Genomic DNA, 12,922 nt, shown 5'->3' on the forward strand with positions numbered 1-12,922 from the left:
TACTTTTATATCGATGCATGTCATTTTGAAAATATATTTTTCATTAGGATGATGATATTTGATGTAGATATGTTTCAAGTGTAATTGCAACATACATATTTTTTGTATGTGTTTGTCCTAAATGCAAAGATGCATTTGTAAACAAATTAAATGTAATTTAGGTGAATGATAAAGTGATAGATTAGTCATGTCTTTTCCGGTGGCGCATGCGCAGTGCTGATTCATTTTTGTGGAGCGGCACAACAAGACAACCGAGAAAAGCTCTCTATTTTCTACTAAATTAATCCCGATATTTACTAAGAATGTGTGACCGAAACACAACAACATTTTGACCGGGTCAAACATCCGTTTGAGTGACCGGGCAGAATATGTGTGATATGGATAGATGATTGATTATTGATAGGCATCTAGAGTGACGGTAAGCAGAATTACATTTTTACAATAAAGACCATTTACAGATCATTTTTGTATGTAGCATATGTGTTTATATTCTTGTTTAGTTTACAAAAAACAGATTTATTCTTTTTACTCGCTGATCATTTGCATGCTTGAATAAACAGTTTCATGCACTTTGAGCCGTCCACGTAGTAGCAAGTCAACACAGCTGATCAGTATGTGTGTTTACAGTCTTACACATGTCATTATAACAGAATGTATATTAGTTTTATAGACACTCTGATTTACCTTCACATACCAAATGTACTGTGTCTGACTCTGTACTATGGTATAGAGAATTAGTTATGGATGTTATACCTTCATACTTTGAGGTAACTAAATGATACTCATACCTTTGCATTTTCATAGTTTCCCAAGGGTTTTCCAAACATTACCATACTATGACAATATTATCATCACTCAATGTATAACACAAAACAATAGCCTAGTTGTCAAAAATGTGGACACACTTCACTGAATTTATGTTTTTCATTATCTTTAAACATTTTGATATAAAGGTTTATGCCCAAATGCTTGAAATAAGTTATGTAGACATATAAATCGTTTCTACATATTGTTAACAAAATCTAAATGTTATTCTTTTTTTTTTTAATAGATAAGTTGGTCTGCATTGTGAAGGAAAAGCAGCAAACATGTGCCCAGAATACATAGGCAAAGGGTGGCTACTTTTTGTAGAGGCTACAAAATGAGATAGTTTTGTATTTTTTAAAATTTTTGTGTGACTAAGGAATATTCCGGGTTTAATTTCAAGTTAAGCTCAGTCAACAGCATTTGTGGCATAATTCTGATTACCACAAATAAATATTTTGACTTTTCCCTCCTTTAATTTAAAAACAAAAAGCAAAAATCTGGGTTCCACTTAGGCACTTAAATGGGGCCAATCCGTAAATGCTTAAATACTCACCATTACAAAAGAATAGCCACAAGACATTAACAATATGTGTGTTAACATGATTTTAGTGTAATAAAATCGCTTATGAACCTTTTCTGTGTAAAGTTATAGCCCATTTTACATCTTCGTTGCCATGACGATGTAATGTCAACAAAACCTAAACTGACTGTAAAAATTATGATTTAAACAACTTTACCACTCAAATAATACACGAGATTCAACAGAAGAATTAATGCAATTGCTTTTATAAAATTATAAGCTTCACATTTCTGCCTTTTTTAAACCCTTTAAAAATTTTGCCCCATTCACTTCCATTGTAAGTGCCTCACTGTAACCCAGATGTTTTGCTCTTTTAAAAGAAAAGGAGGGACAAGTCAAAATATTTTTTTTGTGGTAATCAACATTATGCCACAAATGCTGTCGATTGAGCATAACTTGTATTGAATTGGGAAAATTATTTTTATTCCCATACTACCATTTGTGTTATATCATAGTTTTGATGACGTTACTGTTATTCTAAAATGTGGAAAATAGTAATAATAAAGAATGAGTGTGTTTGTCCAAATGTTTGAATGGTAGTATGTGTTTAGATTTATTTCATAGTCACTAACTGTTTTAATCTTACACTTTCCTAATCTGTTAATTTCTGTTGTTCTACATGGCCCAAGACTTTTGGAAAATAGGTGATTCATAAAGGATTGCTAATGCTTTTATTTGAGGAAGTCTAAAAGTTATTGGAGAGAAGCCAAATATCTTGACTGTACAAATAGGAATGGCAGAGCAGGATTTTCTCCCTGATGAAGGTTTGAAGCTTCAACAGAGTTTCCAACCTTCCCCTTATGAGCCCTTAAACTCTCGAACTGAAGCTTCAGCCAAGGAGGCACATAGCGCTGCTGACAGCTCTGATCCTTTGTGCACTTCTCTCATGGTGGAGACTGACTACACAACAAATCTTTCCAAATCCACAAATTTCCACAGTGAAAATCAAAACAGCCCTGACTTGGAGGATCTAGACACTTACAACCTGATTGAGCCCCCTCCACTGGACTGGAGGTCTGACTCTTCCAGTGAGGCCGGTTTGGTTGGAGAACTTGAAAGCTGTTTGGTGGTAGATTTTGAGGGTCCTGGATCTTTTAACATGGACATGAATGAAGACAAAACGTCTAATGCTGACTATAGAGCTCATGACTCCAGTGAAGCTTCGGATAAAACAGAGGGGCTTTTGATTCAAGAAATGTGCACGGCCAAGCCAAAAATGAGTGGATTGCAAAATCAGGAAGAGCAACTGCAAAGAAAAGAGATGCAGGTGTTGGATAACAAAAGAATAATTAAGAATGAAGAAATAAGTAGGACACATGATCTTGACCACTCCCACATTCAAAGTCTCCTGACTCAGCTTAATTTCTTCCATCCATCAACTCCTCTTGATATTCCCACCCACTGCAGTCCTGACGACTCGGCTAATCACAGTGCTCCGCAACTCTCTTCTACTCCAGCAGAAGCCACTCCTGCCTGCCAGGACTTGAAGCCGATTGTCCAACCAGCATGTGCAGACATGAGTATCCCCGCAGCTCTGCTCTTTTCACGGGATTATCAGAAAGAACTTCTGCAGCTATTGGAGGAACCAGACTGTGAGGAACCCAAAGCCGACCCACAGGGGAATGCCGAAACTCGGTTAGGACTTAGAAGGCAGAGCAGTGATGCTTTTGAGATGTTCTCAGCATCTCACTGTGAGGATGCCTGGCATAGACACCTGCAGGATGAGCTGTTGGTCTCAGGAGTCACAGAGGAGGAACAGTTGGTAGCGTCTGAAGGCCTGGCTACAGATCAGTCTGTCGGGGAGAGCAATGATCAGGTAAGAGACCATTTGTGCTTGTTATAAGGGGTGGGAATCTTTAGACAACTTATTCTTTTTTCAATTCTGATTCTTGAAGTCACAATCCGATTCCAAACCGAATCCTAATTGATCTAAATTGTTCTTATTGATTATTCTGATATGCAAAGGCAAAACACAGTAACTTCAAATTTTGTTTGGTTTCTTAAGAGTGTGACAGACAGCTCTGGCTCAATGATTACTGTTTTTTGAGAAAATTACAGTAACTACAAAATCCACATGAAAATCAAATGGTATCGTTACTATGTATTTTACAATCCTTGTACGCCAGTATTGTCATTATAAAAAATTATAAACTCAGACTTAATTTTTTCTATTTTATTATCAAAGAAGCCCTTCACATTCAGTATGAATGAGCTGTGAACAAAACATGCAATGTCCATTGAATTCAATAAACGGTTATCTATCAAAACACAGTTAAAAGGAGTATCAGAGATTTTCAGTTTCGTTCTTTAGAATCTTTAATCAAAGAAATCTCTTTTAAGGCACAAGAAAATTTTCTCATCATTTACCTTTATGCCATCCCAAATGTGTATGACTTTCTTTCTTCTGCTGAACACAAACAAAGATTTTTAGAAGAATATCTCACCGCTGTATGTCCATACTTTGCAAGTGAATGGTGACCGAAACTTGTGAAGCTTAAAAGAACACAAAGTCAGCAGAAAATAGTCCATATGACTCCGGTGGTTTAATCCATGACTTCTGAAGCAATCTATCGATTTTGGTTGAGAACAGACCAAAATAAATTAACTTTTTCAATATACATCTTGCCATTTCTGTCTGGATTACACTTCCTAGTGCTTGATGCATGCACAGAGTGCTAGATAGTGCTATGAAGTATAATCGAGCTTGAAATCATGATCACCAAGGAGACTGCTGATGATTTATTGTGAAAAAGGAGTTATACTTTGGTCTTTTCTAACCCAAAACTGCTTCGTATGGATTACTTTTATGCTGACTTTATGTGCTTTTTTGGAGCTTCAAATTTTTGGTACCCATTCACTTGCATTGTGTGGACCTACAGAGCTGAGATGTTTTTCCAAAAATCTATTCTGCTGAAGACATAAAGCCATACACATCTGGGATGCCATGAGGGTACGTAAATATTTGGGTGAACTATTCCTTTAAGAAATCTATTAAGCATCTCATGTGTGCACTGTCCTGATGAGCATGAGACCGGCAATGAGCAACAGCCAAATTAAATAGAGGGAGAGCACAAGATGAGAGAAAGGCATTGGGAAATAGGAGACAAAAAAAAAAAAGAAAATAAAAACATCACCCAGATCTTCCGAACCACTGTCTTATCATTATTTTCAGATATTTGTTACTGTTATTTGCAAATCAGTGCAATAACGGGCATGGACCTATCTTTCATGTTGTTTGTTGACATGCTATCACAAATAAACTCTTCTTTTTGCAAGAGTTTTGAATTAATTTAGGGATCATAGTTTCAGTCAGGGGCGAATCTTCGTGTCTTTGATCAGTCATGTAGTGTGTGCTTGGCTTTAGTAGATGTGCATATAACAATATCTGCCACGCACATATTTGCCACTGCGATGCCACGATTTAAATTGAACTCAGAATCGATTCTGAATTTTTGAGGTTTGATTCAGAATTGTTGGAGAAAGAAACGTGATGGACCGATGAATAACCTTTATTGTTATAATAATTAGAAACATCAGGCTTTTGTGACATCACTGACCTCATTCTTTTCTTTTGTCTTTTAACAGAAAGCCGAGATGCAGCCTGCTTATAAGAATGGTATGAATAATGTAGAATTCTTTTTAGCAATGCACAAAGCTACATATTTTCAAAATCGACAAGTCAGTGGGATGGCTAAATGACTCATTGACTAATTGGTCTTAAATCATTAACTAAGATTATTAAGTGCTGTTCATTGTTAGGTCATTGTGGTGATGTGGGTGGAAAAACAGTGGTGAAAATACTGAGAAGTGTATTAAAAATAAAGACTGTGGATTCTTTATCCGGCTCCCGCTTACTCCTTCACGAGAGAACTAGAGACTTCAGATTCATGTTAACTTATGTAGTAAACTATTGTTAATTAATACAACCTTGTAAAGTGTTATCAGATTTCTTGTGGAGCAAATGATAAATATTGTCATTTTGTTGTTCTAAGTGCCTGGTCCATGTGACCCTGAAGACCTCCTGGATGGGGTTATCTTTGGTGCAAAATATCTTGGATCTACACAGTTACAATCTGAGAAGAATCCCTCCACCAACGCTCGTATGGCCCAAGCACAAGAGGCCATGGATCGCATTAAGGTTAAACAATATCACTTATTCGTGAGCACATTTATCTAGTGCTGTTTGCTTAAGTATAATTTTTATTATAGCTCATTCTTACGGGTTTGGGATTTGAACTAATCCTTAACCTGCATAACTCATCCCACACCATTTGTGCTACAAACATGAAATTATACCTCAAATCGTGTGGCTTATTGGGAAGAGTTGTGCTATTACATATCTAAGCTTTCAGACTTCCGAAATTCTATTGGCGGGATTTAAAATAGGCACACACACACACACACACACACAAAAAAAACTAGTGCTGTCAGTCGGTTAATTGTTTTTAATCACGATTAATCTCATTTTTTAAATCACGATTAATTGCAGATTTTAAATGTGACATTATATATACATTCTTGTCAAAATGTATTTATTTCCAACTTAAGAAGAAAACAAAACAAGATGTAGCATTATAATGCTTTATGAACTTTTTCCAAACAAATTCTTCCACAATATAAATAGAAATGCACTAAAATAACACAAATTCAAGTAACATTAAAAGTTTCCCAAAGTCTAAGGGGGAGTTTGACTAATTGAAAGAACTAGTCCCCACATGGGTTGCATTTTCATTGCAGTGGGCATTCAATCTCTGAAACTCAAACCCTCCACAATATTAATCTGCCGGTAGACTGTGGCCATATGCTTTCCTACTGCAAATATGAAGCTGCATTCATGATTCACGTCAGGGTGGTAACACCTGCGTCACGCGGCGCATTGAACTCACCATGCACCTTTCATAGGCTGAAAAATACTTGATTTCTGTAACAAGTCCCATCTGGGCTTACTTTGCACATTAAATAGCGCTAAGAGCTCCTTTCGCCATAATTTTATCACTGACGGGGAAGCGCATTCAGAGATTCATATATTTAATGAGATAACCTCTGCAGCTCTATCATAGGAGAGCCTAACGGTCAACATTAGTGTGTATGCTAAGCTTGTTGGCTCTACATGGTTGAATCTAAATGTCTCCGGCGCTGTGGTGTATGCGTCAGTGTAATGACTCCGGGCAGATACATTACAAAGATTCCACCCTTCATACCAGTGTTTATGCTGTATTAACGATAAATGCGTTAATTGCGATTAAGAAAAATTATCACGATAAAGGATTTAACTTGATCGCATGCGTTAACTGGTTGCCCTGACAACCACATCAGAACCCTAGCATCATTGCTGCTTAGATACAAATAACATAGCTACTGCATCAGCTGATCTGAATATTTTTGTTTGATATTTGAGCATGTGTGTTTATGTAATATTTAGGCACCTGAAGGGGAGTCTCAGCCTATGACCGAAGTAGATCTGTTCATTTCCACACAGAGAATCAAAATACTGAGTGCTGACACACAGGTCTGACCCAATCAAAATTGTACAACCCCTTTTTATGTTCTGTCAGCACTGTCTTCTCAGATGTGTGGCTTATTTCTCTATTTCTCTCCTTTCCAGGAGGCCATGATGGATCATGCTCTGCAGATGATTTCATACATTGCAGACATCGGGAATATTGTGGTTCTGATGGCTCGCAGAAAGCCAGCTGGTCGCAAAATAGCAGAATCCACGGCCAGCTCCACACCACCACAAAAGAAATGCTGGATGATTTGCCACGTGTTTTCTTCAGAGGATGTAAGTAAAACATTTACTCTCGGATACTGCAGAAGTTCGAATTCTTACATTAAACAATGTTCTATATAGGGCTGCACAATTAATTTGCCGCAGTTGAACATGGTAACCAATCAAAAACAAGTCAGTTGCTTGCTTTGAGTATAAATTATTATAAATTTGAGTAACAGCTTTGTTTATCATGCTGCTTAGTGGGACAAACGTTTTAATATATATCCTATTAATTGAAATCAATTACTTTAAAAATATCAATGGAAATTATCATAAATTGTTGTCATATTTCTGCAACCGTAGTTCCATAGTTCACACCAACAGTGTGGCATGAAAAGGTGTTTATTCAGCTCTTAAAATTTGAAGCATTTAGACTGTTATCATTACTTATATTAGTCTACGGTTTTGGCCAATGAAAAACTAAACAATAGAATCCATCCATGGTAATACACAAAGTGTTGGGATGTCCCGATACCATTTCTTTTGAAAACGAGTACCAGTACTTCCTTTTCGATACTCACTGAAGCGATACTTGTTTTTTGTTTTATTTTTTCTGAATTCCATATCAACAGTTTATTTAACTTTACATCAAAATGGTGTCTAAATAAATGAATTCATTAAAACTTTAATCAACTAAATATTGGACAATTAATTTTCAATATAACATTTTATTATTTTATCAAATGAAGTGCTTTTATACAGAACCTCACAGATGTGAGATATTGCTTAAATATAATGCAAATACTATTGATTAATTATTATTATTATTATTAAGAGTAATAGTAGTCCGGATCACGGATGGTCCACTGTGGCGACCCCTAATGGGAGCAGCCAATAGAAGTAGTAGTAGTAGTAGTAGTTTTACAGTGACTATTACATAACTATACAGTAGTGATTTATTTCTTTTGTACTTTTTCCATTTAAATCAAGCTTTTATTTTGGCAGAAGATTTTAGTCGTTTCTGTGTGTTTTTGACAGTAGCTTCTCACCTCTGGAAAAACCATTGGCTACATGAACCCAATATGATTATTAAACTGCAAAAGGCTTCTGTTTAATTAAATAAATATATACATTTAGTCTGAATGTGCCTTGTGCTACAAAGTGAATTAGTGCAATGCTAGCAGTCATCTGCTACAAACAGAGCATGCAATGCTCATGATGGTGTTTTCCATGTATAAGCCAAGGACCTCTAAAAAGCACTTTTTGTCTTTATGTCTGCACAACACCAAATGTGGAGCACACATTCACTTTGAAGCACGCGACACATGCAAACTGTTTATTTATCTCATTAAATCGAAGCCTTTGCAGTATAATAATCTCACTAGGACATAATGTGATTTAAATGTATGCGCTGAATGTATACTCCATGTCAGATGGTATGTTTTTTTTGTATCTGAGCATTTTTACAAGCACGAATACAAGAACATGAGTGTGGTGTCAAACCAGATTCCGATATCGGTATTGGGACATCCCGAAAATATTAAATAAAAAAGATAATAGACAGTTCTCAGCTAATAGTCTAGCCTACAAGACTAGCTGGTTAACTCAATGAAAAATCAGAAAGTGCTGTCATTCTACTCTTCTTGAATATTACCGAAGTTATTGTTGCATACAAATTGTTTTTGGTGCAGCTGGCTTGACTGCGGTGAAAGCACTCTTGTGTAGAACAATTGATTGTTATTTTTTTTTATTTCAGTATCAACGTGGTTCTAAAGTACTGGTACTTTTGATATCCCTTGTCGATGCTTAAAAGGCCATGCTATACTCCAAAAAGCCACTCAGTTTTTGCCCATTTGTGTCTCCTTTAGGCTCAGATCATTGCACAGGCCATCGGGCAGGCATTTGGTGTCGCATATCAGCAGTTTCTGTATACTAACGGAATTAAAGCCAGTGACCTGCGGCCAGGCGAGTATAGTGATTACCTTGGCACTCAGGAGCTTTATAACGGAGACCTGGTTCACTTTTCCCGTTCAGAAAACATCAGAGAGGTAAGACAGCATCCTCTTTCTCTTTATGGTTGTTTTCTTTCAACAACTCAAGTTTCTTTAGTGTAGCTAGCTAACTTGAAATGCACTGTTTATTTTTAGGTGTGTATATCGAAGAAAGCAGGGGATATATTAGGTGTTGCAATTGTGGAGTCTGGCTGGGGCTCCATCCTGCCCACTGTTGTTGTAGCCAACTTGCTGCATGGAGGACCTGCGGAACGTTCCGGCGAATTGAGCATCGGTGATCGCATCATGTCCGTTAATGGCACCAGTCTCGTGGGGCTCCCTATCGTCACCTGCCAAAGTATCATACGAGTAAGACGAACTTCAGTTAAACCTGAATCATTTGTTGTAATAACCTTTGTTTCAAAGGGATCTAAACAAATTAATAAACCCATAGCAAGGAACTACTGTTAATGGAATATGGAACTTTTTTTTCTTTGATTTAGAGGTGCTTTAAATGGGTAGTTCACCCAAATATGAAAATTCTCATTTTCTCACCCTCATGTCATCTCAGATGTGTATGAATTTCTTTCTTCTGCTGAACGCAAAGATTTTTTATAAGAATATCTCTGCTATGTAGGTCCATATAATGCAAGTGAATGGTGACCAGAACTTCAGAATGTGAAAGTATGTGAAAGTGGAGATTTGTAGTAAAAATGACTTAAATAATGATCTGTTTCTCACCCACACCTATCATATTGGTTCTGAAGACACAAATTTAACCACTGTAGTCATATGGAATATTTTATGCTGCCTTTTTGTGATTTTTGGAGCTTTAAAGCTCTGGTCACCATTCACTTGCATTGTATGGACCTACAAAGCTGAGATATTCTTCTAAAAACTTTTTTTTGTGTTCAGCAGTAGAAAGAAAGTCATACATATCTTGTATGGCATGAGGGTGAGTACATTATTTTTATTTTTGGGTGAACTATCCCTTTAAGTGTCAGAATTGCATGCAGAAAATAGCCCTGAATTAGCTGATCATGACTCCAGTTAGTGTACATCCAGTTATGAGTGCTGTTATCTCCAGGACCTGAAGACCATGTCGATGGTGAAGCTCAGCATTGTCCACTGTCCACCCGTCACCATGGCGATCATCAAGCGCCCAGACACCAAGTATCAGCTAGGGTTCAGCGTGGAAGACGGGATTGTAAGCCACAGTTTATGTGTTGCAGAAACAGTGTAAAGTTGATTTGTATTGTTTAACATGGCTTCTTCAATAGATTTGCAGTTTAATGCGGGGAGGAATCGCTGAGCGTGGGGGCATTCGAGTTGGTCATCGTATTATTGAGATCAATGGGCAGAGTGTGGTGGCCACAGCCCATGAGAAGATCATCCACATTCTGTCCACTGCTGTAGGAGAGGTAGATCCCAGATCTAATTAAAAAACAATTACTCCATCTTCAGTTTTTTGTGTACATTTAAAAAAAATATTATGGTGTAATATCTAATAAATACTTAATTTTTAATGAGAAATGTGAGACTTTAAGTGTGAGATTGGTGTAAACTAAATAAAATATGAACATATGCATTTCCAACTTCTTTGAGTTCAAGGAATAATCAATATTTTCATCTCATTTGTAAACAGATTCATCTGAAGACTATGCCAACATCAACGTACCGTCTCCTGACTGGACTAGATCAACCCGTGTTCCTTTAAGAGGCTGGTCCTCTCAGGTCCTCACCATCAGATGCAAATGTATATGGAAATTTATATTTTACTGCTTCTAAACTTCTACTTTTTAGCAGAATGGTATAGAGATTATGGGCCTTCATTTGAAAGCTGTTTTAGAGAGCTAGTTTTTTAACTGCTTTCTTTTGTAATGTGTACCGTACATTTGCCTGTTTATGCTGCCAAGCCAAGGTGCCTGAAGGGATGTCTTGTGTTTGAATGACTATGTATTACAGTGGCGGCTGCTGGTCTTTCAAAGAGGGGAAGCTCATTTTCGGCCTACATTATAAACTTATTTACCCTATTTTTTGCACTAAATCAATCTTAGGTGTTGATCTGCCCTGCTGTTTAATTCTAATTTTTTCCTCGTAAGGAAGACTTTCAAATGGCTTCACCAAAATCAGGTCGACAATATTAGCACCGTCTGCCATCGTGCGCAGTTTCACCCGTACGACGCTAACCTAGCCTACTGTATGAATGAATGAATGAATGAACGAACGAACGAACGAACGAACGCTCTAAAATAAAATATATTAAACTTGGTAAAACTGAAACAAGGAATGTGGTGTATAATTGTGTGAAATGTATTATGCAAATTGACTATCAATTTCAGCCAAACAAATATAAAGAAATAGGTTGCAGCAGTTTGTCTTTCGACTACACTTGAGAAATCCGCGATGGGACTGAGCGTGAAATAGCTTCAGTGACTTCTTATAGTACAGATTCGCTGTCAATCAAAAGGAGATGCAGTCTTTCGACAGATCCTCCAATCATCACGCGGAAGCTCGGAGTCCGGGCCAGCCCACTCCTCATTCACCCCCAGAGACGCTGAGCGTCCGTGGGCGGGACATAATCGCAGCATTTATCCAATGACCGTCTATTTTCGGAGCACTGAAAAAAACTGTTCAGAGCAGCCCCATTGAAGTCAATGGACGCTCGGCTTCAACAGGGAAATGCACTGACGCTACGGGACTGTATGAGAAGTAAATATGTAATGTAGCTGATTCTGAACGAACTCGTCTTCGAGATGAACGTGTTATAACGCATTTTTAGTCAATAAATTGTTTACACAATAGTACATATTTGACCATTATTTTTTTGACATTATAGGGGAAGCTGAGCTTCCCTTGCAGTCTTAAAGAAATCCCCACTGATGCATTAGAATCCACATCCAGTCTGAATGCCTTACATGCAGATCATCTTGAGGCTTCCATCACAAGCTTCTTGCACTTCTGCAATATCACTGCTATGACTTGATGTTTTTTAAAGGGTTTACATGCTCTTTCCCTGCTCAGAATTTAGTGCCTGTAAAAATGAATGGACCCTGTATCATCCCATGGTTCATTTAAAGCATTAGTAAGAGGTATATTTTAATAACTGCTGTATTGGATGTTTATTAAAGAGACATACATACATTTTATTTCCTGACTCTGCTATTTAATTGTACAGATAAACACTGTTCTATGAGTAGAATGACACTGGTCCAGATCCAAATTTTGAATTCTTCAGATTTCTTTTTGCACTGTATACATTTGTATATATATATAAATGCATAATTTTCATGGAACTATTAAGTCAATTATCCATTTATTTAAAATAGGCTTCATTTTCTTTATGCAAAATATTTCTTATTTTAATATTTTACATTTGGAGTGAAATAGGACGCAGGCATCGTTCACTCAACTATTTTGAAATGTTATAACTTCTGTGTTACATATCTAGACCAAAGAGCTTTCCATCGACATAACCAGAGACTAACATAGACGGGTAACTTCTGTTAAAATGAATGGGAGAAATTGGAACGGATGTAGAAAGGAAGTCCCGCCTTACAGGTAAAAGAGCCAGACACCTTTCAGAAACAGACTTTGCCTGTCAATCAACTGGAGAACGTGCATGCGCATTAGCTATACAAGGTGGTATAATTGCTCTATTAAGCGTAATATTAGGTAAAGACTCACAATTTATGAGACCAGTGTTGTCAGATTTTACTGCTTATTTCAAATATGTTATTTGATCGTAATCTTGACCAACTGTTTTGGAGATATTGGTCTTTCCCCACTCAAGTAGATATGAGATGCACGTGAATGACCCGCAGAAAAATATCT

The 12,922-nt window shown here is 37.0% G+C and overlaps 1 protein-coding gene across 1 annotated transcript; it reads left to right on the forward strand.

The window, feature by feature from the left end:
* Window positions 1–222: 222 nt before the first annotated feature.
* Window positions 223–12,218, forward strand: LOC127626046 (amyloid-beta A4 precursor protein-binding family A member 3-like). Its single transcript, XM_052101571.1, has 11 exons — window positions 223–418; window positions 2,017–3,203; window positions 4,973–5,003; window positions 5,380–5,525; window positions 6,810–6,896; window positions 6,993–7,169; window positions 8,966–9,145; window positions 9,245–9,457; window positions 10,176–10,295; window positions 10,369–10,509; window positions 10,734–12,218. Exons 2-11 carry the CDS (start codon window positions 2,121–2,123, stop codon window positions 10,803–10,805), a joined length of 2,250 nt encoding a protein of 749 aa, XP_051957531.1. The 5' UTR covers window positions 223–418; window positions 2,017–2,120; the 3' UTR covers window positions 10,806–12,218.
* The last annotated feature ends 704 nt before the right edge of the window (window positions 12,219–12,922 follow it).

Source organism: Xyrauchen texanus, chromosome 32, assembly GCF_025860055.1.
Source record: "Xyrauchen texanus isolate HMW12.3.18 chromosome 32, RBS_HiC_50CHRs, whole genome shotgun sequence".
Lineage (NCBI taxonomy): Eukaryota > Metazoa > Chordata > Actinopteri > Cypriniformes > Catostomidae > Xyrauchen > Xyrauchen texanus.